This window comes from Podarcis muralis, chromosome 3 (assembly GCF_964188315.1).
Source record: "Podarcis muralis chromosome 3, rPodMur119.hap1.1, whole genome shotgun sequence".
Classification (NCBI taxonomy): Eukaryota; Metazoa; Chordata; class Lepidosauria; order Squamata; family Lacertidae; genus Podarcis; species Podarcis muralis.
Window position 1 is genome coordinate 3,410,579 of NC_135657.1, and position 27,761 is coordinate 3,438,339.

At 48.1% G+C, this 27,761-nt stretch overlaps 1 protein-coding gene across 1 annotated transcript in view; it reads left to right on the forward strand.

Annotated features, from left to right (window-relative positions):
• The first annotated feature begins 1,816 nt into the window (after window positions 1-1,816).
• The window catches only part of ELP3 (elongator acetyltransferase complex subunit 3), a 98,706-nt gene continuing 72,761 nt past the window's right edge, over window positions 1,817-27,761 (forward strand). The window contains exons 1-7 of the mRNA XM_077925378.1: window positions 1,817-1,965; window positions 4,528-4,627; window positions 5,204-5,342; window positions 6,485-6,555; window positions 8,295-8,358; window positions 11,181-11,249; window positions 12,333-12,487. Of these exons, the coding sequence (XP_077781504.1) occupies window positions 1,947-1,965; window positions 4,528-4,627; window positions 5,204-5,342; window positions 6,485-6,555; window positions 8,295-8,358; window positions 11,181-11,249; window positions 12,333-12,487 (617 nt within the window). The 5' untranslated portion in view covers window positions 1,817-1,946. The remainder of the gene's footprint in view (window positions 1,966-4,527; window positions 4,628-5,203; window positions 5,343-6,484; window positions 6,556-8,294; window positions 8,359-11,180; window positions 11,250-12,332; window positions 12,488-27,761) is intronic.

Below are 27,761 nucleotides of genomic sequence, written 5' to 3' on the forward strand. Positions count from 1 at the left end.
GTAACCTGAGGTACCACTGTAATGGTGATGGCACACACCTAAGAAGTGCCCGGAATTGAGTTTCAGAGAGTTCCTGCTGGAAAAAAGCCCTGTATGGAGCTGCTAAGCTTGCTTTTCACTTTCCTAACTCCATTTGTGAAGCCACTTCTGTTCCGCAAGGCTGCTCTGCACCCATTTTTACTCATGTCTCCCCCCCCCCCTTAGAAACCTGTACCTTCCTCCTTCCATACACTGCAGCTAACAAGCACCTTTTTCACCTCCCAACCAATTACAAAGCCACCATCCCCAGCTATTCTTCAGGCCCTTTCGTGCCCCTGCTTTCATCTTCGCCCCCATTCCTACGCCTCCTACTCCCTCCTTTTTTGCAACCCCCTTTGTACCCCGTTGTTCACCTTCACCTTCACCCTTATTATCTCCCCCTCCTCACTTTCCTCAACTCTCCCTTGCACACAGACTACCCCCATTTCCATGCACCATCCTCTTTCCTATTCCGCAGCCCCCTTTGCACACATATCATGATGATCTATATTACTATATATATTAAAGACGAACAGGATCTTAAACACAAGCCTGTAAATTAAGTGTTCTATTGGGGAATTCTAACCCTGGCGTGTGGGTGTTATACGGATAGGGGCATTTGCTTATTAATAACGTTTCCGAGCACAATTCAAAGTGTTGGTGTTGACCTTTAAAGCCCTCAACGGCCTCGGTCCAGTATATGTGAAGGAGCGTCTCCACCCCCATTGTTCTGCCCGGACGCTGAGGTCCAGCGCCGAGGGCCTTCTGGCGGTTCCCTCATTGCGAGAAGCAAAGCTACAGGGAACCAGGCAGAGGGCCTTCTCGGTAGTGGTGCCCGCCCTGTGGAACACCCTCCCATCAGACGTCAAAGAGATAAACAACTACCTGACATTCAGAAGACATCTTAAGGGAAGTTCAGGGAAGTTTTTAATATGTGACATTTTAGTGTATTTTTGGTCTTTGTGGAAGCCGCCCAGAGTGGCTGGGGAAACCCAGCCAGATGGGCGGGGCAGTGGCGTAGCGTGGGTTGTCAGCACCCGGAGCAAGGCAAGTAATTTGCGCCCCCTAACCCGTGGATTTGCGCCCCCTAACTCATGGATTTGCGCCCCCTAATCCGTGGATTTTCCCTAGCCCCAGATGTTGCGCCCGGTGCGGCCGGCCCCCCCTGCACCCCCCACGCTACGCCACTGGGGCGGGGTACTACTACTACTACTACTACTACTACTACTAATAATAATAATAATAATAAAACAAATCTAAATTACTACGTTGAATGTGGAACTTCGCCTTGAAGACAGCACATGGTCTTCAGGATCATAGCTGTCAACGTTTCCCTTTTTTGAAGGGAAATTCCCTTATTCCGAATAGGATTCCTCGCAAGAAAAGGGAAAAGTTGACAGCTATCTTCAAGACACCGTGCGAGTTTTTGACAGCTGAAATCCAGTTTTAAATTGTTGCCGGATCAAAGGGGCCGGGATGGAACGTCCTCGACCAATCCCTTTGGCTGGGAGGCGGAGCCAAAGTCCGATCAAAAAGGGATGGATGGAAGGCTCTCGACCAATCCCTTTGGCTGGGAGGCGGAGCCTAAGGAAAACCAAAAGGCAGGGATGGAACGCCCTCGACCAATCCCTTTGGCTGGGAGGCGGAGCCAAAGTCAGATCAAAACGGCCGGGATGGAACCCCCTCGACCAATCCCGCTGCTGGGAGGCGGAGCCAATGTCGGATTGGCTCAAAAGCTCGGCAAGGCAAGGAAGTGAGGACACGTGTGCGCGTGCGCGGACCGCTTTACGGCAGCGAGGCGGCGGTTGCCCGTCAGTGCCGCCTTCTTCCGCCCTTCTCCTTTCGCGACGGCGTCGTGAAGACGGAGGGCGCTTGACGGCCAGCCGGAGAGACAACTTGTGGGGAGCCGTGAGGGGGGCAGCGTCGCCATGAGGCAGAAGAAGAAAGGTAAAGTCGGTTGGCAGTGGGGGGGGGGGCGTCACTTGTTGAAGGGGAGGGGCCGGTTTCTCCTCTCACCCCCACTTTCTGTGGGGATTTTTTTTGGGGGGGGGTCTTTCTCTGAGGCTCCCTCCCCCCCCCCTCAGTTCAGGGGGGGGCGCCTCGCGAGAGAGGCAGCAGGCCTCCCTCCTCCTCGTTCTCCCCCCAACAGTTTCAGGATCAGGCAGAAATCCTTCAGGTGCTGCTGGGGGGGGGAGAAGGGAAAGAGGGGGGAGAACTTCGGGACTCCTTGCCTCATTATATATATATATATATATATATATATATATATATATATATATATATGAATTTTATTTATTTAATTATGTTCTTATGTTACATCGGTACACATTATCATATTGCATCGCAAGGTTTATTATAGTATAAATTTCAACATGCATAGAAGTCCTTCAGGTGCTGCTTGGGGAAGAACTTCGGGACTCCCTGCCTCATGATATTTATTTACTTATTTTATTTATTGATTAAAGTTCTTATGTTATATCGGTACACGTTCTCATATTACAGTGGTACCTCGGGTTAAGTACTTAATTCGTTCCGGAGGTCCGTTCTTAACCTGAAACTGTTCTTAACCTGAAGCACCACTTTAGCTAATGGGGCCTCTTGCTGCTGCCACGCCACCGCTGCACGATTTCTGTTCTCATCCTGAAGCAAAGTTCTTAGCCTGAAGCACTATTTCTGGCTTAGTGGAGTGTGCAACCTGAAGCGTATGTAAGCCGAGGTACCACTGTACATCACAAGGCTTATTATACTATAATTTTCAACATGTATAGAAATCCTTCAGGTGCTGCTTGGGGGAGAACTTCGGGACTCCCTGCCTCATGATATTTATTTATTGATTGATTTTTATTTTTTAAAGTTCTTATGTTACATCTGTAAACATTATCATATTACATCACAAGGCTTATTATACTATAATTTTCAACATGTATACAAAGTTTATATACTAAAAGGAAAGAAAAACAAGGACAAAAAACTATTCCAAAATCATATATGTACCAAAACTTCCGACTTCCTGTCAATCCCATTGTATATTCCTTTTTTACAAATGAATGTACTCTTATTATTGTATATTTCTTTACATTTTATCTAATACATTCCTATATCCATATGTACCCTTGGTCTTATTTCTCAACTCAGTCTCTCTCCAGCATCAATTGAATGCAAGCATAGATAGCGAACCTTTACTGTATTTTTGAACATATATCTTACATCTATCCCACTTTTAAAGATATTTATTAAGATTTTCCACTGTAATACATTAAAAAAGCAAAAAAGAAAAAGCAAAAAATTTTTAAAACACATAAAATTCACAATCCTTATTTTCTATAACATATTTCCCTGACTTCCCCACACCTCCCCCTCTTGTATTCCAGTTCAGATTGTTGGTTCAACAAGTTCTTATCCCTAATTTTAAACCTTTTTATATTTAGTTCATTTTTTAAAAAGCCAATTTTGCCTTATAAACATCAATATTTATACATCATTGCTTATTCTTAAAACCTTTTTCTAAAGTCGGCCTAAATTCCCTTCCACGATTTCCCCAATTTTCATACAAATAACAAAACAAAATAAAAACAAAACAAGTTATAATTATACACCCTTTGGATTCCCAAACTCCACCCCCCCCCCTTTCCCGGTTTCAATCCCCAACAAACGTCCATCAGTCAATCTACTATCAGCCTGGAGATCTCATGTCCGAGGCTCTTAATTCTCTCTCAATTCCTCTCTGCCGGTTTTTTTGGTAGTCCTTGGTATTAAACACCAAATCTCGGAGAAGCTCTAGCTAGCCCAATAGGATCCATGTTTCCACCCAGACCTCCATACTTAAAAGTGGAGCCTAAATCTTGTTTCTTACTCGTTTCAAGTCCAAATGTCCCAAAAGCTCCAACTTCCACCTTAATCAAATTTGTAATCCTCGGGTCTTCAGATCTCCACATAAGGAGATCTCTCCATTCTTCAACTTTTCCATAAATTTTTGTTTTGAGTTGCCCCTCCGGCTATTTGTCAACTGCGCCATTTCAGTAAATTCTTGTAGCTTGTTATGCCAATCCGTTATTGTCGGGGCTTCTTCTTCCTTCCGCCCCTTTGCCACCAAAGTCCGAGCTGCAGCCGTTGCATATAAAAATACCTCCCTAAAGGCATTTGGGATGGGACTCCCTGACTCATGATTAGTGGGCGGGCGCCTTCGCTGTGCCCTTTTCCGATTAGGCTTGGGGAGCCTCTGAAAAGCAGAAACACCAGGCGGCCCCTAAGAGGTTGCTGACCCCCGGGCTGGTTATAGGGAGCAGGCTTCATAGATCTATATGTCACAGAAGAGGAGAGCTGGAAGGGACCCCGACGGTCATCTATTCCAGCCCCTTGTGATGCTGCTGTGGAGAAGGGGGCTCCACTCTGCTGGCTATGGGTCTGTTTCTGGGCAGAGGTCAAAGTGCTGGCGCCTGTTGTGGGAAGCTCCCAAGCAGGACCCGAGTGCGAATGCAGAAACCGGCAGCCTTTTGCTTCTTGTTTCAGGAGACCTCAGCCGGGCAGAGCTGATGATGATGACCATCTCGGACGTCATCAAGCAGCTCATCGAAGCTCACGACCAGGGCAAAGATGTCAACTTGAACAAGTAAGTTTGGCCGGCCGGCCACCGTCTCCTGCTCTTCTCTCTCTTTTTTTTAATACATTTTTATTGGTTTTTTAACATTAATTCTAACATTCATACAACATAACTTCTCAACTTATACAAAATTTTAGGATTTCCGTCAACACCTCTGATGATTTTCCGTTCTTTCTCACTTATTATGCATTTTTTAATTTCCTATTTACTTTAATTGTCCTTAACTAATATTTTTCATCATTATCTTTTTTGCAATATTTCAAATAATACAAAACTTCTTGCAAACTTACTACCGTAGTTTGTTCATCACAATTGCTTTTCGAATAATCTGTAAATTTACTCCAGTCTTCTGAGAATTTCTGGTCCCACAGGTTTCGAATCCTCCCTGTTAGTTTATCTAATTCTGCATAGTCCATCAATTTCATCCTCCATTCTTCTTTCGTCAGTAGTTCTTCTTGCTTCCTTTTTGGTGCCAGTAATATTCCTGCTGCTGGTCTCCTGCTCTTCTCTGCCTTCTGCCGTTTGTGCATCCCCTTTATCCTCCCTGTATATCACCTCACTAAATCACACTCTCTTCTTTTCAAGGATAAAGACCAAGACAGCTGCAAAGTATGGGCTTTCGGCACAGCCCCGCCTCGTGGACATCATTGCTGCGGTGCCTCCCCAGTATCGCAGAGTGCTGGTTCCCAAACTGAAGGCGAAGCCCATCCGCACTGCTAGTGGGGTAGGCTTGTTCGTTGTTTGATAAGAGGGCTTCCTGGTGTTTTAGACTGCAGTGTCCATCAGCCTCATCTAGCGTGGTCAGTGGTTGGGGATGATGGGAATTGTAGTCCGAAACATCTGGAGGCCATGTTGATTATCCCCCGTGTCATCAGTCAGTGTTGTGGACTAGTGGTCTAGTTGTAGGGTGTGAACCCAGGCGCATGACGTTCATACCCTCAATAAGGAGAGGTCTTCACAACAACCAACCCAGACCCTGTAATCATCATCTGAAGGCCTCCTATAAGGAAATTCTGCCCTTGGTATGTTCATTTTCCACCTCTCCATTTTGATTCTGTGGCCCCATATCTGCACAAACTTATTATCCCCAAATACAGACGTGCTTTTACACTTGCAAGACTGGATGTTTTGCCATCTGCGGTACTTGAGGGTCGATTCCAAAAGGTTCCGCCTGAGAAATGTCTTTGCCCCTGTGGAGATGGTAGCACCGAAACAGTGGCACACGTCCTCCTGTCCTGTACTCTCTACAAAGACCTGAGGAACGAGATCATCACCCCACTCATACTAACCATCCCAGGACGCTCAGCCACTGCCACAATGTCCTTTCTTCTATCAGATCAAAATGAGCAGATAACAGCAAAGGTTGCTAGGTTCATAGCAGGGGCAATCAGAATAAGGGCCACTAACGGACTGCTGATTCAGACTTTAAATTGTGCTCTTATATCAAATTTCCTTTTCTGCATATACTGTAATGTTTTAATGTTGCTATGGCCATTGGCTAATGCGAATAAGGTTTTATCTATCTCTGTCTGAGGGCCTTCTTCATGTGCCTCCACCATGAGAGGTCCAGAGGGTGGCATCCTGGGAACAGACCTCTTCTGCCATGTCTCCCCATGTGTGGCATGTTCTCCCCCAAGGAGACTCGTCCGGCACCTTCATTGCCTATCTTCTCATGTTCCCACGGCAGCTTCCCATGTTCCTAAAAATGACTCAGTTGGACACTCATTTCGGTATAGGGCATTCTGCCCAGGGCAGGTGGTTGTGAAGTACTACATCTTTCCGTTCCTTTAAATGTAATGATTGTGGTGTTTTCTTCTCAAGAGAACTGTGATAACTTCTCTGCAATGCTTCTCTCCTTTTTTTCAGATTGCTGTTGTGGCAGTGATGTGTAAGCCTCACAGATGTCCACACATTAACTTCACAGGAAACATTTGTGTGTAAGTAGAGCCTTGGAATAATCAGAAATGTTGGCGGGTTGTGTTGTAGACAACTGAAATGTAAGAACCTAAGAAGAACCCTGAACTGGATCAGGCCCATAGGGACCCATCTAGTCCAGCATCGTGTTTTCACAGTGACCAACCAAATCCACCAATGGCAAGAGCTCAAGTAGGATCTAAGTGCAATAGCAATGCTCTCTGCTTGTGATTCCCACTGCCTCCCGCAGAGGAGGTATATGTCATACAACAGGCATAGGCAAACTCGGCCCTCCAGATGTTTTTGGGACTACAACTCCCATCATCCCTGACCACTGGTCCTGTTAGCTAGGGATGATGGGAGTTGTAGTCCCAAAACATCTGGAGGGCCGAGTTTGCCTATGTCTGCCATAGAATCACAGAACAGTAGCATTGGAAGGGACCCAGAGGATCATCCAGTCCAACCCCTTGCAGTGCAGCAATCGCAGCTAAATAACGTTCTGGTCTACTGTTCATCTCCCTTGATTAAAAGTGGGATGGGAGGTCTGTTCTTAACCTGAAACTGTTCTTAACCTGAAGCACCACTTTAGCTAATGGGGCCTCCTGCTGCCGCCGCGCCGCCAGAGCACGATTTCTACGATACGATACGATATCTTTATTGTCATTGTCCCTTGCAGAACATTGAAATTGAAAAACTACATAAAACTACATAAAAACTACATAAAACTACCGCAAACCTACATAAAACTACCGTATTTTTCGCTCTATAAGACGCACCAGACCACAAGACGCACCTAGTTTTTGGAGGCGGAAAACAAGAAAAAAAATATTCTGAATCTCAGAAGCCAGAACAGCAAGAGGGATCGCTGCGCAGTGAAAGCAGCGATCCCTCTTGCAGTTCTGGCTTCTGGGATAGCTGCGCAGCCTGCATTCACTCCATAAGACGCACACACATTTCCCCTTATTTTTTAGGAGGGAAAAAGTGAGTCCTATAGAGCAAAGAATACGGTACATAAAAAAATCTGTTCTCATCCTGAAGCAAAGTTCTTAACCTGAGGTACTATTCCTGGGTTAGCGGAGTCTGTAACCTGAAGCGTATGTAACCTTGAAGCGTATGTAAGCCGAGGTACCACTGTATTTGAATAGTCCCTGACCCCAGCCAGTTGTACAATAATGCACAGTAATTAACTGGAGGCTTCATCCAGGACTAACTAGGGTTGTCCAGTCAACACTCTCTTAGTGGCTTCAGAGTGTCTGACTAGGACCTAGGAGACAGGGGTTCAAATCCACTCTACCATGAAGTTCACTGAATGACCTAAGGCCAGTCACTGCTTCTCAGTCTAACCTTCCTCACAGGGTTATTGTGGGGATTAAATGTGAGAAGGAGGAGAACTGGGTGCCCCACCTTGGAAGAAAGGTGAGAGATAAATGTAATAATGCAAATAGGTAACACAAGCACCTTTCAGTGGGGAATGCCCACCTTGTGGGTTTTCCCTCACTGCTTTTGGGCCCTACAAATGGGCAGAACCTCCTGCTGCCTCCAGATTGTGGAAGAACTCGCCAGCTTTAAACCTGCTTCCCCCCACCCAACCCTGGGTGCTCTCTGGATGTTGCTGGTTCCCATCAAGCCCCAGCCAGCAGAGGTTTTTGTGGTCGGCGATTATGAGACACATCACCCAAATATTTGGAGAGCGCTAAGGTGGGGGGAGGCTAGCTTAAACCGTCTGCCTCTGCTTGACTCTGTTTTTCTCTTGAAAATGCAGGTACTGTCCAGGGGGTCCCGATTCTGACTTTGAGTATTCAACACAGTCTTACACAGGATACGAGGTACTGCTTTAAAGACTCTGTGGGCCCTTCTTCAGGGAAAGTATTGAATCATAGAGTTGGAATAGACCACAAGGGCCATCGAGTCCAACCCCCTGCCAAGCAGGAAACACCATCAGAGCACTCCTGACATATGGTTGTCAAGCCTCTGCTTAAAGACCTCCAAAGAAGGAGACTCCACCACACTCCTTGGCAGCAAATTCCACTGTCGAACAGCTCTTACTGTCAGGAAGTTCTTCCTAATGCTTAGGTGGAATCTTCTTTCTTGTAGTTTGGATCCATTGCTCCGTATCCGCTTCTCTGGAGCAGCAGAAAACAACCTTTCTCCCTCCTCTATATGACATCCTTTTATATATTTGAACATGGCTATCATATCACCCCTTAACCTCCTCTTCTCCAGGCTAAACATGCCCAGCTCCCTTAGCCGTTCCTCATAAGGCATCGTTTCCAGGCCTTTGACCATTTTGGTTGCCCTCCTCTGGACACGCTCCAGTTTGTCAGTGTCCTTCTTGAACTGTGGTGCCCAGAACTGGACACAGTACTCCAGGTGAGGTCTGACCAGAGCAGAATACAGTGGCACTATTACTTCCCTTGATCTAGATGCTATACTCCTATTGATGCAGCCCAGAATTGCATTGGCTTTTTTAGCTGCCGCGTCACACTGTTGGCTCATGTCAAGTTTGTGGTTAACCAAGACTCCTAGATCCTTTTCACATGTACTGCTCTCCAGCCAGGTGTCCCCCATCTTGTATTTGTGCCTCTCATTTTTTTTGCCCAAGTGCAATACTTTACATTTCTCCCTGTTAAAGTTCATCTTGTTTGTTTTGGCCCAGTTCTCTAATCTGTCAAGGTTGTTTTGAAGTGTGATCCTGTCCTCTGGGGTGGTAGCCACCCCTCCCAGTTTGTTTACTCAGTGCTGGGCGTGATGTCAGAAATTTTACTGGGGGGAGCCAGCAGTTAAATGTGCATGTTTTTCAGTGCATGTGGCACTGGTGGCTTGTATGCGGTGTCATGTGACACTAGGTAAATGCTTGGTTTTTAAAGAGGTTGAATTGCCCTAAACTATTCAGCATCTACATCGGCTGGTCTTGCAGGTCCTCTCTCGCCCTGCCTCCCCCATACTAAATTTCATCAAATATGGACTTAAATTATAAAGGGGTAGCCTAGTTTATCTCACTACCAAAGAAATGTAATAAACGAATAGAAAGAGAACCTACCCAGTTGACGCTGACACAAAACCCCACACATACACTATATAAAAGAATATTAGTTTTACCACCCCTCCTCTCCCCCAACCTTATACAGTACTCAGCACTAATGTCTCATAACAAATGTAACTGATCTGTAGAAAAGATTTTAAAGGTAAAGGTAAAGGTACCCCTGCCCGTACGGGCCAGTCTTGACAGACTCTAGGGTTGTGCGCCCATCTCACTCAAGAGGCCGGGGGCCAGCGCTGTCCGGAGACACTTCCGGGTCACGTGGCCAGCGTAACATGGCTGCTCTGGCGAGCCAGAGCCACACACGGAAACGCCGTTTACCTTCCCGCCAGTAAGCGGTCCCTATTTATCTACTTGCACCCGGAGGTGCTTTCGAACTGCTAGGTTGGCAGGCGCTGGGACCGAACAACGGGAGCGCACCCCGCCGCGGGGATTCGAACTGCCGACCTTTCGATCGGCAAGCCCTAGGCGCTGAGGCTTTTACCCACAGCGCCACAAGACCTTACAACCTGCAAAAAGAGACAATGCACGCACTTTTGTAAACCAAGGAAAAATAATAATTAAAGGCCTTTGATTGGCCACTAGGTGGAGACTAGGTGGAAACTTGCTTATGATGAAAGCCAAAATCGTCTCGGGATGGTCACCATGAATCCGTGACCCTGATGGGAGCATGGCCTCAATTCGCTGCTTTGAAATTAATTCATTGTCTACTCTTTTTAAGCCCTTGATCATTATGGTGTCAGGGCGGCATTGAGAGTTTGAGGTGCAGACCTTTCTAGCTGGCTTTTGTCTGTTTCTTGCATACAGTAAGCCTGGTGCTTACACTGGGGTTACGTTCTGGTGATTGCACCTAAAGCCAAAATCTTGTAGTCAGAACTCAATGGGTTCAATGGTGGCTAGGATTGCCAAAGTCATTTTCCCCAGAAACCCTGCTCCCTTTCTGACCGCTGACATTTTATTTTTATTCTATGCATGCAAAGCCGAATGTACGTAACTTGTGGGCTTATCGTACTGATGAATGCTTTTTAAATAACTTTGAATTCTTCTGACTTTATTGAATCATTTTGATGAATTTGTTGTTGTTTGCTCTATTTATATGCTACTATGTTTGATAAGGGACGCGGGTGGCGCTGTGGGTAAAAGCCTCAGCGCCTAGGGCTTGCCAATCGAAAGGTCGGCGGTTTGAATCCCCGCGGCGGGGTGCGCTCCCGTTGCTCGGTCCCAGCGCCTGTCAACCTAGCAGTTCGAAAGCACCCCCGGGTGCAAGTAGATAAATAGGGACCGCTTACTGGCGGGAAGGTAAACGGCGTTTCCGTGTGCGGCTCTGGCTCGCCAAAGCAGCGTTGTCACGCTGGACACGTGACCTGGAAGTGTCTGCAGAAAGCGCTGGCTCCCGGCCTGTAGAGTGAGATGAGCACACAACCCTAGAGTCTGTCAAGACTGGCCCGTACGGGCAGGGGTACCTTATGTTTGATAATCTAGTGATTGCAATGTTTTTTTTTTAAATGCTGTTGTGATTATTGTGAGCTTTCTTGAGCTCAGCAGTTGTTGCAAAAGCAGACTACAAATATTAAATCAAGATAATGTACCTCTCCTTGCTTCCGGCAGCCAACTTCCATGAGAGCCATCCGTGCCAGGTACGATCCGTATCTCCAGACCAGGCACCGCGTTGAGCAGGTAAATATTTGCTAGGATGGGAAGAATGTGTCAATGTCTCCTTGATCATAAAGACGGTCATGATCTTGTTTGCCATATTTTTTTTAAAAAAAATATTTATTTGGTTTTCCAAGTTAGCGCTTTACACTCACATATCCAACATACAACGTAAAAACAAGATTCCAAAGAACCTCTTGGACTTCCCTCCTCCCCTTTGTGGGTCCTATTGTTAGTCATTTCCTCCTGCATCTTTTATAAGAATCCAAATCTTTTACATCTCCATTATGTCCAAAATTCACCATTCACTTATGGTCTCTGTGTGTGGTTTGGGAGCTGCACAGTCAGGGAAAAAGCAATGCTGTCCAGGGTTGTAAAGACTGCGGAGAGAATAATTGGGCGCACTCTTCCCACCTTGGATCAAATCTACGCTTCCCGGTGCCATAAGAAAGCTGCAGAGATAGCGCAGGATAGTGTGCACCCCGGAAATGATCTCTTTCAGCTTCTGCCTTCTGGAAAAAGGTATAGGGTTATAAAGACTAGGACTAGCCGCCTGAGAAACAGTTTCTATCCATATGCAATTTTGGCTTTAAACGCAGTGTAAGGTAGTCTTTATGGCAGTATATTGTATTTAATTATGGGGTATCAGAGTTTTTAGGGGGCTAACCTAGCTGGGATAGCAGGCTTGTTGGGTTTTGAATGTCTGGTGGAGATTTTTTTCAATTTCGTTGTTCTGTATGGGACAATGTCAATAAAGATTATCATATCTTATCCTGTGAAGTGCTTTTCAGGCACCCCTCATGGATGATGGTCCCTGCAAAAACACCCTTTCAGCTGAGACAGGTTTTTACTTGCCCCATACCTGTTATATATGATGTCAGCTGTGGGGTGTGTCTTGGCCAAAATGGCCTCAGGAGCCAAATGGAGAGATCTGGATGTCCAGCGATCGTTTTTCCCCTCCAGGAGTTGCCCAGAGTGGCCAGGGCAACCCAGTCAGATGGGCAGGGCACAAGTAATAAATAATTATTATTATTTCAGCTTCTGCATCTCCCTATCTTCTGAAAGCCACAAGGCAGTTGTCTCATGTGTTCATCTTACTTTTTGCAGCTGAAGCAGTTGGGTCACAGTGTGGACAAAGTGGAGTTCATTGTGATGGGCGGGACGTTCATGGCTCTTCCCGAAGAATACCGGGATTATTTTATCCGCAACTTGCACGACGCTTTATCGGGCCACACCTCCAACAATGTGGCAGAGGCTGTCAGGTAAGGTGCCCCCTCGGTTGCAGGCGCTGAATGGCTGTTCTCGGTTTTTGTGTGGTTGGCTTGGTTTTCATGCATCGGGAAACTACGCAGTGTAAGGAGCTGCGTAAGGCAGCCTTCGTCAGCCTGGTGTGCTTCCGATGTTTCGGGGCTGGGCTTCCAACTCCCATCAGCCCTGGCCAGCATGGCCAATGGTGAGGGATGATGGGAGTTGTAGTCCAGAACATCTGGAGAAGCACACTGGATGTGTGCTAAGTCCTTACCTGTATTCATTGTAAACATACGATTGTGTATCATCTGACCCGTCTACTGCAAATATTAAGTTTGCAGATGACACCACCACAGTGGGTTTAATAACAGGTGGAGACGGATCAGCGTATAGAGTCGAGGTCCAAAAAATATCTACATTGTGCCTAGGGAACAACTTGCACCTTAATATCAGCAAGACAAAGGAGATGGTGTTGGACTTTCAGAGAAAGAGAGGAGAACTAGCCCCGCTGTACATCGGGGAGGGCTGTGTGGAGAGAGTTTCTTCCTTTAAATTCCTAGGAGTTTATCTCAGTGAAGACCTTCCTTGGAAAATAAATACAACCCAGGTGGTTAAGAAAGCCCAACAGAGACTCCATCTCCTCAGAGTATTGCGGAAGAACGATGTCAATCAACATTTGATGATCTCCTTCTACCGGTCAACAATAGAAAGTGTCCTTTCATAATGCATCACAGTGTGGTACGCTGGTTTGACATCATCTTATAGGAAGTGTCTACAGAGGGTGGTGAATACAGCACAAGATATTATGGGCTGTCCCGTGAATCCGCTGGATGAAATAGCAGAAGAACGTTGCCTCAGGAGAGTGAGGAAAATTCTCAGGGATGATTCACACCCTGGCCGGCACTTTCTTGATCTCCTGCCCTTGGGCAGAAGATATAGAAGCCGGATTAGTCGCCCCAACAGGGTAAAGAACAGCTTCTATCTGTGGGCTGTTAGGCTGCTGAATGAAAAGATAACAGCAGGGCAACTGACTTTTGGGTTTGGTGGGTGTGCGTCAGTAAACGAGGGGAATTAAGACTAAGAGAGCTAAGTGGGGGGTGCTGGTGTAATCTCACTGCATACAAGTTGTACAAGTGACAATAAAGAATTTCAATTTCACTAGGCTGGTGAAGGCTGGCCAAAAAGGTTCATTGGCAAGAAAGATTTATCAAGCTGTTTGGAATGAATCTTCCAGTGCTGAGTTGGTTTTTCTCTGAGATGATTTTTCGGAAGCTTATTGGATAGTGGAAGTTGGGGTTACCTGGTACAGAGGACTGTGCCTCTCTGATAGTTGTGCAGGGGTGGGATTTGGGCACATGTGGAAGAAGCGTTTGAGGAGTGTGTTGTTAAAGCTCTGGGTTGCACCCAACATTAGTCCAACTTAAGAGTAGACCCTTTGAAATGAGCCCAGCTGTCTACTCACTGAACCAGCTAGGCTTCTGTAGCCACAGATCTTTCTGCGCAACCGTAAAGATAAGAAAAATCAGGCACAGTGTTCAGCCTAAGTTTTTGATAGGGCTCTTCCTCTGGAGGGCAGCAAATACTTAAAATATCCCTTTCCATATTTTCCCGTTCCGTTCACTGATGTTGCTTGCTTGAGGCGCCTTCTCATATTACGCTGCTGTAAGTGAGATGGCACCCCCACACACCCCATTAGTCATTTCAGTGTCTGCAAGCATGCAGCAAAAGTATTGTCTGGTGAGTAGCCCACGCCACTGGCTGTGTGGTGCTGCATTGAACTGCCATGTTGCAGACTGGGCTCTCCCATTCACAGGCAACCTCTGGCCCTAATTGGCTGCACCAGGCCTCTCCGTTTGGCCCATGAGGCCATTTTGGCCAAGCCACATCCACCTGGCCTACACCTGACATCATGTTGAGTGTGGGGAAAGTACAGATGCGGCTGGCCTGCTCCAAAAACATGGTTGTGGATGTTGCTGACCACCTGATTGGTGGCATCTGCCAAAGTTGGAGCTGGCATAGAACGCTGCACGGTGCTTTGAAGCCCCAGCTGATTGTTGGGCCTTCAAAGCACCGCATGGGGGGAAACAGCTCCTGGAAGATGTCACTGTGATGTGTGATGATTGGCAAGAGGTTGGCCCTACCCATCTGTCACTCTTGGCCCTCAGAAGGGTAAGGAGAATCAGGATCCCGCCTGGGTGGGCTGATCAAGTGGAACATGCCTATTAATTTCAGTGGGTCTGTGCAATGATTAATGTTGGATACAGCCTCAAATAAAAATGTCCCGGGCTTTCTCTCTAGACCAGGAATTTGGAATCAGTAGCCTGGATCCACCCCACCTCCACTGCCCAACAGGAAATTTGGCAGGTGGGTAAGGGTGTCCACCTGTTAATCACCTCATGCCATTACAGCTTCAGAGGAGCTCACCTTGTACTTTTTGTGCTTCGCTTCGGCTTTGTCTTACTGATTTTATTTATTCGTTTATAAAAAAATATTTATGTACCGCTATGTCTTAAGATAAAATAAAATAAGGGATGCGGGTGGCGCTGTGGGTTAAACTACAGAGCCTAGAGCTTGCCGATCAGAAGGTCGGCAGTTTGAATCCCCGCGACGGGGTGAGCTCCCGTTTCTCGGTCCCTGCTCCTGGCAACCTAGCAGTTTGAAAGCACGTCAAAGTGCAAGTAGATAAATAGGTACCACTCCGGCGGGAAGGTAAACGGCGTTTCCGTGTGCTGCTCTGGTTCGCCAGAAGCGGCTTAGTCATGCTGGGCACATGACCCGGAAGCTGTATGCCGGCTCCCTCGGCCAGTAAAGCGAGATGAGGGCTGCAATCTCAGAGTCGGTCACGACTGGACCTGATGGTCAGGAGTCCCCTTTACCCTTTACCTCTATGTCCTAAGAAACACACAAAGCAATAAAACACAAAGGCAGTGCGATAAAAACCACAAAAAGGTTAAAAACAGGCATCACTCAACCATTGTGGGAGAACGTACCCCTAATTGCCTGCATAAGCCTAGTGGAAAAGAAAAGCTTAACCGTTTAAAAGTTGGAACGGAAGGTGCCCGCAGAATCTCTAGTGGCAGGGAGTTCCACAGGACTGGGCCATTGACACTGATGGCTCAGTTTCTTGTTGTCGAATGAGCCTCGCCAATTCGGGGAATGCCAGACAATGCTCCTGCCAATGATCACAGTGATGGAGCTGGGACATAAGGTTTAAGGTGACCCCTATTCGACACTGCTTTAATGGCTTCAGGCTGTGAAGCACTTTATTGTTTGTAAAATAAATTTTAAAGCGCCCAGTTGGTGGAGAGTGCGAAAGCGGATCCCTGCCCCTTGCAAATCCTGCCCAGCCCCACACCCTGGTCAGTATGTGTGTGTGGCAGTGGGGACTTCATTTGTCACTATCCGCAGGCTGCCAAGCTGTTGTTAATCTCTTTGTGGAGAGGCAGAATCTCCTGGCTGCCATGTTCCTAGGCTGGAATGGGCTCCTGCGCTCGCAGAGTGATCTTGCTACTCTGTGGGCTTTCCGACAAGGTAGCAGGTAGCCAGCCAGTGGAAAGTTCCAGCAGGAGCTCTTTCTCTCAGGCAACATCGATACCTGGGGGAGCTGGCAGGGGTTTGGGGGGGTGTTGCAGGATCCGCTCACCCAACCGCAAGGGATTTTCCTTTTGTCAAGAGCGCCTGTCACTGCTGATGAACGAAGTTTTAATTTTATCTCTTGAGAACACAAGGCATTAAGGGGATTTCAGAACATTTCCTGGATCTCTATCAAACAAGGGGGGGGGGGACTTGACGATAAGGCAGAAAGCAGCCCTTCGTGGGAGGACAGCTGTCTGTATGGCAGAAGAGCCATTATTCTGCTGTCGGCTTTCCCCCCCTTCCTTCTTCTGGAGAAAGGCTTTCACCTGTAGGCATCGGAATGCAAAATTCCGCTGGGGAATTGTGAAGGTTGGGGGGGGGAATGTTTGAGCCCAGAGAGGGGCTTAAATCCTAGGTGCAAATTCTCTTTATCTCCCTTTCCCCCTCTGACTCATTTCTGGCAAGGGGAGAGATGCTGATCCCGTTGTGTGACTCACCCTCCGCAAAACGGAGCAAAGTGAAGTTGAACTTGCTGTGAAGTTGCCGGCAACTTTTGGCAAGGGAAAGGGAGAAAAGATAAAGCTGCGTTCCAATCAGGCGCTGTTCAAAGAGGCTTAAGAGGCTTCCAAACAAATTGGAAGATGGAGGGCAAATCTTTCAGCTGTGCTGGGCTTATTTTGCCAATGGGAAAGAGGCTAGAGCATGAATAGGCAAACTAGGGGCCGGATCCGGCCCAATCGCCTTCTAAGTCCGGCCTGCGAACGGGCCGGGAATCAGCGTGTTTTTCCATGAGTAGAATATGTCCTTTTATTTAAAATGCATCTCATAAAAAAGTATATTTGTGGAGCAAGGCAAGTAATTTGCGCCCCCTAACCCGGAGCAGGGTCCCCATAGATCCCCTCGTGAGTGTGAGCGCCCCCCCTAGATGTTGCACCCGGTGCGGCCGGCACCCCCTGCACCCCCCACGTTATGCCACTGGGTGGACCGGCCCCCTGCTAAAAAAGTTTGCTGACCCCTGGGCTAGAGGACTCACTTGTCGAAAGCTTAATTCTGCAGTGTCCAACATATATATGTGTCCCCCCGCTACTGTAATTCAGAGGGAAGGTGGGCCCTCCTTCCTTGGAGGCTTTTAAGCAGAGGTTGGATGACCATCAGTTAGGGACCCTTTGGCTGTGATTCCAGTGGTTTCAGGGGGTTGGGCTGGATGATCCCTGGGGGTCCCTTCCAACTCTACAGTTCTGTGATTCTATTCTACCTACAGTCTTCTTGTACTTTATTTATTGCATTTACATCACACCTTCAAAGGAGCTCAGGGTGGGGCACATAGTTCTCTCCCCGCTCCTCCACTCTATCCTCACAACAGCCCTGTGAGGTAGGTCAGGCTGAGAGGCTAACTGGCCCAAGGTCACCCAGGGAGCTTCATGGTTGAGTAAGGGGGATTTGAACCTTGGTCACCCAGGTCCAACTACTACGCCATGCTGTCTCTCTTGGACTGCCTTTTCCGTGCCACTTCTTGCATCACTGTTCCCTTGACGCAACTGCTATGCTGATGGCATCTTGAAACAATATTCATTCTGCTAGTTCCGCCGTTTTCGTTTTATTATAGGTGTTAAATGGAAATGAGATGCTGCTGCTGCATTGTAATATCCTCACAAGATCCAGTATTTCCCAAGCAATTTCTTCTTATTATTTTTTAAAGAAGATGCAGGGTGTTATTTTACATCTTAGTATTTCCTGAACTCTTGATAACTTGGCCAGAATGCACCCCCCACCGCCATATTTAGATTGGGGAAGCTCTTCCACTGTTGCGCTTCAAAGATGTGTGTCTGTGTCTTGTCTCTGAGTCCCCAGATCGGTATTCTGTCTTCGGGATTACCCCAGTTCATGTTTATTTATTTGCTGTTCGGTTTTACAGCCCCACCTTTTCACCAAATGACCCTAGGCGGGCTACAAAAATATTACAACTGAAATTGTAAAATGAAAATACAAAAGCAACTAATATTGAAATAAGAATCATAGCCGTGGAGGAGAAGGGGAGATGTCCTCTCAACCAAAGAGAGCCAGTGCACTACATTGGTAAGATCAGGGTGGTCCAATGCGTGGCCCAAGGGCCGTATGTGGCCCTTGAGACCTTTTTTGGTGGCCCTCGGCAACCTTTGACATCTCCCCCAAGTCTTCTTGCTGCCTTCTCAAAATTGTGTAGATGAGGTGCTGGGTTCTGACAGGGTTCTAGGGTAGGTTTACCAGACGTCCCCGTTTCCCGGAGACAGTCCCCGGATTTGCTAATAAGTCCCCAGACAAATTCCATCCCTGGATTTCATCTAATGTCCCCGGTAAACTCAGCAGTGGCAGTCTCAGCAGCCTGGAGCAGTTGGCTCTGGCTGGCTTCAGGAGCTGCTGGGAAGTCCCCATAGGATGGTGGTGCAGGGGCTCTCAGCTGCAGCTTCCGGGCTGCCTCCACCTTCCCTGACCCCAGCAGCTAAGCTGTGAAGGGAGGCTTCATGCTGCCTATCGGAGCAGCCGCCCAACTCCTACTTGCGTGCAAGCAGGGCGGGGTGGGGATCTCTCAGCTGTGAAGGGAGGTTTCACACTGCCTATCAGAGCTTGCGTGCAAGCAGAGGGGGCATGGATCTCTCAGTTAGGCAACGGGAAGCCTCCCTTCCCAGCTGAGGGATCCCTGCCCCCTCCTGCTTGCTTGCATGCAGGTAGGAATGGGATGGGGGCTGCTCCGATGGGAAGGGAGGCATTGCACTTCCTGAGAGATTCCTGCCCCCTCCTGCTTGCACGCAAGTAGGAGTTGCGCTGGGGCTGCTCCGAAAGGCAGCGTGAAGCCTCCCTTCCCAGCTGAGGGATCCCCGCCCCCTCCTGCTTGCACACAAGTAGGAATGGGATTGGGGCTGCTCCAATGGGAAGGGAGGCATCACACTGTCTGAGCCTCGCTGCCGCCACCGCTCTTGGCCCTCCTTCTCCTCCTTCCATGCCTGACCCACTGCGCACCACTTCCCCACCACCACCGAAGAACCAACAACTTAGGGGCTGCCCAGGCTCATGGAGAAAGGAGATAGAAGCTTTGGGGGAAGGGGAAACATGGTGGTTGAGGTCAAGGCGGTAGCCACCCTCTGCCACCGCCATCGCTGCAGCATCAACGTCCCAAACGTGTAGTATTTATTTATTTAAAGTGTCCCCGGATTCATTGAAAAAAATCTGGTGACCTTATCCTGGGGACCTCCATCCTCCTATCAGAGCATTGTGCCTCCTTCCCAAAACCCTGCACCTCACTTACCTGGCTTTGGGAAGGCCGCACAAGGTGTGGCATGGGTGGCATCATATTTTGGCCTTGCTCCCCCCTGTGACAAGGCACTGTGTCCAGCAGGTTCCGTGTCAAAGTCCTCTTGCAGCACACTTAGTATGAAAGGTTGGTCTGCCTGGGTTGGAGTGTTGGACTAGGACCTGGGTGAGTGCCGGGATCAAATCCCCACTGAACTGTGAACTGGGTGACCTTGGACCTCTCACCCTCACCTGCCTTGAAGGGTTGTTGTGGGATTAAATGAGGAGGGGGAGAACCAAGAATGCCACCTTGGGCTCCTTCTGGAAAAGGTGGGTTCGTAATGCACTGGAAGCAGCTGATGGGCATTGTAGTCCAGAGCATCTGGAGGGCACCAGGTTGGTGAATTCTGATTGTAAGCAACCTGTCATCCTGGGGCAGCAGGTGCGGGACACATTTCTAGTTCTGAATTGCCATCATCTCATCTCCAGTGGGGTGACTTAGGAGTAAGTTGAAAGAGGATGAACAGACTCCCAGCAAGATTAGAAGCTATTGATCTGTCTCTTCCCTTTGTGCATTTCTTTTTGTTGTGTTTAACAGTAAATCATGTTTCGAACAATAAGAGCTCTGCTGTTAATGGATGCAATTCAGTTCTTGAGAAGACGATGGGAGGGATCAGTGGCTTAATCGAGAATTTTGGCAAAGGGCTGTGAAGACCCAAAGGAGCTGAGATTCCTTTATACATATAGATATGGCTCATCCAGTGCCAGTGAGCCAGTGTGGTGTAGTGGTTAAGAGCGGTAGATTCGTAATCTGGTGAACCGGTTCGCGTCTCCGCTCCTCCACATGCAGCTGCTGGGTGACCTTGGGCTAGTCACACTTCTCTGAAGTCTCTCAGCCCCACTCACCTACCAAAAGACACCATTGTGGATTGAACTTGGGACCGACTTCCAGCAAAGTAGATGCTCTGGCGCTGAGAATCTGTGGCCCTCCAGGTGTTGCTGGACTCCTGTTCCTGGCCTTTGGCGATGTTGGCAGGGGGCGTGTGGCCGCAGGCTCCCCATGCCTGGTTAACACTGACAGACACAAGTTCCCCAGGGTGTCAGGCAGGCATCTCGCCCTAGCCCTACCTGAAGATGCCATCAGGGATTGAGGCTTGCACCTCCCGCATGCCGTGCAGATGCTCTAACCACTGAGCTACAGCCCCACCCCCATGCAGGAAGAATAGTCCACTTGTCAAAATTGGTCTCTTCATTGTCGTCTGTGTCGCATTGGAGCAGCTCACTGCAAATATTTGCACCTGGTAAACATTTGTTCATGTGCAGCTGGCGAAACAAAGATAGGGAAGGTGTGAGTCACCAGGAGAGGTGATGCTGAAATGGAGGGTTGACCTCTGACCATTCAGCGCCTGGGTTTGCTCTTGACATTTTGATGGAGCAAAAGCAATTCTCTTACCTTTCAACAGAGGTATGTTGGATTGAATTGCCTTTCCCGTGATTTTAGGCACACATTTACATTTCTATCAGTGTACTACGTCCTTTGCCATTGCAAGTTCTCAAACCCATTATGAACATTTTAAAATGTAAATTCTTCAAGAAAAGGCGTAAGAATTGAATCATGGTCCGGTATGTTGTTTGCAACAGCAGGTGGACAGAGTTCTTGAGCTGACTGTTGGAAAACTCAGGACCGAGAAAATAAAGTCCTCCTTCACACAGAGTGTGGTTAAACTGTGGAACTCCCTCCCACAGGAGCCAGTGATGGGTGGCTATGCTCTGTCTACACGGTTGGAAGCAGCAATGCTACTGAATGCCACTTTCTGGAAACCACTGCAGGGGCGAGTGCTCTTGTGCTCAAATCCTGCTTGTGGGTTTTCCACAATGGGCATCTGGTTGGCCATTGTGAGAAGAGGATGCTGAACTAGATGGCTGCTGGCCTGACTCTGCAGGCTCTTCTTAAGAACACTAAGGATTCTGAAGAACATGTGTGTTCTTACGAACACTAAGGAATGGGCTGTGAAAAAGCCAGCGTCTATGCCATGCGATCTCTCTTGGCATCTGATATGCAAGGAGGCGGCTTCTTATTTGGTGATCCCTCGTAGCCGAGTGAGATTGTCTTCCATAAACATGGTCTTAACAATGAGTCCGTAAGTGACTATGGAGGCCAATTCTGGATCCACACGTCCTTTCACAGTGAGGACATTGGTTTCTGGGTGGGAGCTGATCACGGTGTGGATTTGCCAAGCATGCCTTCCTCTTAGCACGTTTCTCCCTTGCATCCTGAGTTCGAGTATCTTCAAACCCCATGACACCTTTGGTAAAGGCCGTTCTCCAATTGGAGCACTTGCAGGCGGGTGTTTCCCGGTTGTCGGCGTTTATATTACATTGTTTTAGATTTGCCTTGACACAAATCTCTTTTGCTGGCCACCAGCATTACACTTTCCATTTTAAAGTTGGGAATATAGTAGTTGCTTTGGAAGACGATCATCAGGCATCCGCACAACATGTCCAGTCCAACAGAATTGATGTTGAAGAACCATTGCTTCAACACTGGTGATCTTTGCTTCTTCCAGTACACTGGCATTAGTTCGCCTGTCTTCCCAAGTGATGCAAGGAGGCCCCATTGGTCAGCAATGGAACACCTGCCTCTGATGTAGGAGGCCCCCTGGACACAATGATCTTGGGGAGCCAGTCCTCTGCCTGTGGCCCCAAAGGGCTGTTCTCAAGCCCTGGGCTAGTCATATAAGAAGAGCCTGCTGGATCAGGCCAATGGCCCATCTAATCCAGCATCCTGTTATCACAGTGGCCACCCTGATACCCAAATGGGAAGTCCACAAGCAGGACCTGAGAACAAGAACACTTTCTCCCCTGTTGTTTCCAGCAACTAATATTCAGAAGCATTCCTGCCTCTGACAGTGGAGACAAAGCAGAGCCATCGTGACTTGTTATTGTTTAGTCATGTCCGACTCTTTGTGCCCCCCTGGACCAGAGCACGCCAGGCACTCCTGTCTTTCACTGCCTCCCACAGTTTGGTCAAACTCATGCTGGTAGCTTTGAGAACTCTGTCCCACCATCTCATCCTCCGTCGTCCCCTTCTCCTTGTGCCCTCAATCTTTCCCAACATCAGGGTCTTTTCCAGGGAGTCTTCTCTTCTCATGAGGTGGCCAAAGTCTTGGAGCCTCAGCTTAACAATCTGTCCTTCCAGTGAGCACTCAGGGCTGGTTTCCTTCAGAATGGATGGGTTTGATCTTCTTGCAGTCCATGGGACTCTCAAGAGTCTCCTCCAGCACCATAATTCAAAAGCATCAATTCTTCGGCGATCAGCCTTCTTTATGGTCCAGCTCTCACTTCCACACATCACTACTGGGAAAACCATAGCTTTAACTATACGGACCTTTGTTGGCAAGGTGATGTCTCTGCTTCCATGAATTGGTCTCGTTTTCTTTTTAAGCCATTAGGGCATCTGGCTGGCCACTGTGTGAAAGGGGATGCTAGGCTCTGTTTGGCCTGATCTGGCCCCTGCAGGGCTCTCCTTATCTTCTTACTTCACATCCACCTCACGTTGTCCATGCCAGCCCCCATCATGCAGGCAGCAGGTTAAACTTCCTACATCTGCAGGGGATTGCCGGGTGGGAGGTACTCGTGGAATGTGATCAAGCCTGTTTTTGCACTGTGCTGAGAACATGCAGCCCCGTGCCAAAGGCAGCTGATTGTCGCACAGATCGTTTTATAAGACTGCTGCGGCAGCTGTGAAGAAATTATTCCTAGCTGCTCTTGCATCTGCCTATCTTGGCTGGTCAAGCCACTTGAGAGGAAAAGCAGAGTCCTTTCCTGGTTGCACTTATTAATGGGATAAAACCCTGAATAAATTGGCAATGATTCCAGTTCTTAACTCCAAAAAACATGTAACTGGTTGGTGTTATATTTGCAGGGAGATGATCAGGCAGGCAAAAGCTCAGAATGAGCTCAGGTTTGTGAGAAGGCGTAATGGTTCTAGGGGTTAGAATCATAGAATCATAGAGTTGGAATAGACCACAAGGGCCATCGAGTCCAACCCCCTGCCAAGCAGGAAACACCATCAGAGCACTCCTGACATACGGTTGTCAAGCCTCTGCTTAAAGACCTCCAAAGGAGACGACTCCACCACACTCCTTGGCAGCAAATTCCACTGTCGAACAGCTCTTACTGTCAGGAAGTTCTTCCTAATGTTTAGGTGGAATCTTCTTTCTTGTAGTTTGGATCCATTGCTCCGTGTCCGCTTCTCTGGAGCAGCAGAAAACAACCTTTCTCCCTCCTCTATAGGGGTTGCTCGTGCGTAAGCCGGTGCTTATCTCCCCGGCTGGGTGCAAACACCTGGCTGGGTTGCCTGAGTGAACCTTTTCTGTCCGGACAGCCACTCACCCGTGGCTGTCTCAATCGCTGGCAGAATCCGTCAGTGGGCGTTTCTTAAACTTCTTCCAGCAAAGAAGCTCTTTGACGCCTAGTCTCCTCCTACTCTCTCTGCGCGGAAGCCTTCTGCGCAGGGAGGGCGTGGGCAGCGGAGGACCCCTACTCTCCCCGCTGGTCCCAGGCAAGGAGTCATGGGACCGCCTCGCCGCTTCCCCCACCTGCCCCCCTTCTCCACTGGTGCTACGCTGATTCTCTTCCTCAGAAGAGGGGCTGCTTCTCCCGATCCCGGGACGCTCTCTGGAATCCCTCTGGCTTTTGCGCTCCCCCTCCAGTACTGATGGCAGTTCCCTGACAGAGGGGTTACAAATAATTTTGAAAAGTTTATTTTTCTCTGCTTGAAGCAAGAAGCGAGAGGAAGAACAAGGAAGTGGTAGGTCCTCTGCATGGAGAAGATGGATAAATGCTATTGGGTGACAGAGAGAAGGTGGAACTGCCCAACACCTACTTTGCCTCTGTCTTCACCCAACAGGAAAGTGATGCCCAACCTGGTGATAACGTGGTGTAAGGAGGGAGCTGCAGCCCAAGATAGGGAAAGAGGTAGTGATGGAAAACCTAGTTACTTTTGAATGAGTTCAAATCTTCAGGGCCTGATGAGCTGCATCCAGGAGTACTAAAGGAGCCTCTGGATGTAATCTCAGAACCTCTGTCTATAATCTTGGAGGATTCTTGGAGAACAGGTGAGGTTCCTGCAGACTGGAGGTGGGCAAATGTTGTCAAAGGGGGGGGGGGGGAGAGAAGACCCAGGTAGCTAGTGACTGGTCAGCTTGACACTGATACCAGGAAAAGTTCTACAACAGATAAACAATTGCTCTGCAAGCACTTAGAAAAGGACCCAGCATAGGTTTCTCAAAAACAAGTCATGCCAGACAATCACATTTCTTTTTTGGATGGAGTTACAAGTTTGGTGGACATAGTGTATCTTTAAAGCCCTAAACATCCTCGGTCCAGTATACCTGAAGGAGCGTCTCCACCTCCATCGTTCTGCCCGGACAATGAGGTCCAGCACCGAGGGCCTTCTGGCGGTTCCCTCCCTGCGAGAAGCCAAGTTACAGGGAACCAGGCAGAGGGCCTTCTCGGTAGTGGCACCTGCCCTGTGGAACGCCCTCCCACCAGATGTCAAAGAGATAAACAACTACCTGACATTTAGAAGACATCTGAAGGCAGCCCTGTTTAGGGAAGCTTTTAATGTTTAATAGGTTATTGCATTTTAGTGTTCTGTTGGATGCCGCCCAGAGTGGCTGGGGAAACCCAGCCAGATGGGCGGGTTATAAATAAATTATTGTTGTTGTTGTTATCTTGATTTTAGTAAGGCATTCTGGGCCTGGAGATGGATGATGGAGGACACAGGGGTACCATTTTGCCTTGTCAGCACAAGTGTTGATTTTACTTAATGCCAGACGCACAAAGGTCTTGCTTGGCAAGACCTGCCAAGTCCTGAAGTTGTATCTGCAACGTGACTTGAGTAGTTTTGTTTAATTGCTAATGAAGAGGTTGCTAAAGATGGTAATGGGCAGGTGCATATAATCGGGTCCTGTTTTGACCTGCGGGTGCTGGATGAGGTCCTCTGAAGCCTGGCTGTGATGTGTGGGTAGATGGATGGCGGCCAGCAGCAGGTGGCACTTAAGCTGGCAGTCTGTAGCCAGAGAGGGTAGCAGAGTTCTCTAGAGCCACCTCCACAGAGAAGGGGCAGGGAGGGGGCAGACAGACAGACAAGCTTGGGTCAGACACAGCTCTACCAGACCATGGATAGTTCCAACAGGCTGTGAAGACTCCTGGCTCCAGCCCTGCTTCAGAGCTCCAGGCGCAGAAAACAAAGCTAACGCAATTCTAGGCCGCATCAACAGAAGTTGAGTGTCCAGAGTAAGGGAAGCAATGGTCCCACTCTATTCTGCCTTGGTCAGACCACACCTGTGTCCAGTTCTGGGCACCACAGTTTAAGAAGGATATTGACAAGCTGGAAGGTGTGCAGATGACAAGACAGCTGTAAGAAGTGTTTGACGCTGGAATGGGCTACTGTGAGAGGTGGTGGGTTCTCTTTCCGTGGCGGTTTTTAAGCAGAGGGATGCTTCAGCCGTGATTTCTGTATTGCAGACTTGATGACCCTTGGGACCAGCCTGCGCTGGTCTACCTAAGGATATTGTTCTTTTTATCCTTTTCTTTATTATAATTTTTTATTAGTTTTTTTAAAATATCATTTTCAACAATTATTAAACAAACTTTAATCTTATACATTTTTTTTACTTCCATCAATCACATCTGAAAATTTTCCAATCTTTTCACTTAATTTACATTTCTTACTTTCACTATTACATTTAAATCTCATAACTAATATCTCTCTTCTTTCTCTTCTTTGCAATATTTCATATATTTCTCCTTATAAAACTTCTTGTAGTCCTACTAGCCTGCCAACCTAGCAGTTCGAAAGCACCCCCGGGTGCAAGTAGATAAATAGGGACCGCTTACTAGCGGGAAGGTAAACGGCGTTTCCGTGTGCGGCTCTGGCTCGCCAGAGCAGCGATGTCACGCTGGCCACGTGACCCGGAAGTGTCTCCGGACAGCGCTGGCCCTGGCCTCTTGAGTGAGATGGGCGCACAACCCTAGAGTCTGTCAAGACTGGCCCGTACGGGCAGGGGTACCTTTACCTTTTTACTAGTCCTACTAGCGTGATTTGTTGAGTACAGTTGCTCTTCAAATAGTTCATATATTTCTTCCAATCTTCTGTAAATCTCTGGTCCTGCAGGTTTCGAATCCTTCCTGTCATTTTATCCAATTCTGCGTGGTCCATTAATTTTGTTTGCCATTCTTCTTTCGTCGGTATTTCTTCTTGCTTCCATTTCTGGGCCAACAATACTCTTGCCTAAGGACATTGTTCTAAGCTAGGCATGTCCAAAGCCTGACCCGGGGCCCGAATCCAGCCCGCCAGTTGATTTAATCCGGCCCCTGTGGCAGTTAATTTCCAGGGGGGGGGGGAATCCTAAAGGAAGGTCAGCAGCTTCAGTCCTTTGGTCAGCTCTCACGCATGTTCACGTCATCAAATCTGACCCTCTTTGAAAAAAGTTTGGACACCCCTTTTCTAAGCCCAACTGTGATAAACCTTTGGGCCCTTCAGATATAGGCTTATTAAGCACCGTGACAGCACTCAGACCCGGTACATAGGGCAGGAGCTTAAGCTGCAACATCCTTGCTGCGCTTCTGCAAGAGAACGACCTTCCCAGCTGTTGTGTTAGTTCCACTTGCCGTGACTCGCAGGGATCAAGGTAGGAGTGGGAATTCTCCCTCTCCGCTTAGCTGCAGCATTTTCAGCGCACACCTTGTCTTGGGTCTTTGTCACTGCGCGGCACATTTGTGTCACTGGGCATTAGGTACAGCGTGACATTTCAACCAAGCAGGCTGGTTCTGCTAATCCTGAAACAGATGGCGATTGCAGAGTTCTTTGCTGAGATCAGCCAAACGATAGCTTCAATCAATAATGTGGGCTTTTCTGTTGTGCCGCAGCTGCCTCGGGGTTTGGGAACGGCTGCTTTTAGGAAGCCAGAATCATCTTCTGTGCCTCTCAGAAAGGGTGTTGCAGAGTTGGGGAAGGTTCAAAAAGTGGCGACCAAAATGCTTGAGGGGATGGAGTGGCTCATAGAATCATAGAGTTGGAATAGACCACAAGGGCCATCGAGTCCAACCCCCTGAAACACCATCAGAGCACTCCTGACGTATGGTTGTCAAGCCTCTGCTTAAAGACCTCCAAAAAAGGAGACTCCACCACACTCCTTGGCAGCAAATTCCACTGTCGAACAGCTCTTACTGTCAGGAAGTTCTTCCTAATGTTTAGGTGGAATCTTCTTTCTTGTAGTTTGGATCCATTGCTCCGTGTCCGCTTCTCTGGAGCAGCAGAAAACAACCTTTCTCCCTCCTCTATATGACATCCTTTTATATATTTGAACATGGCTATCATAGGTAAAAGGTAAAGGTACCCCTGCCCGTACGGGCCAGTCTTGCCAGACTCTAGGG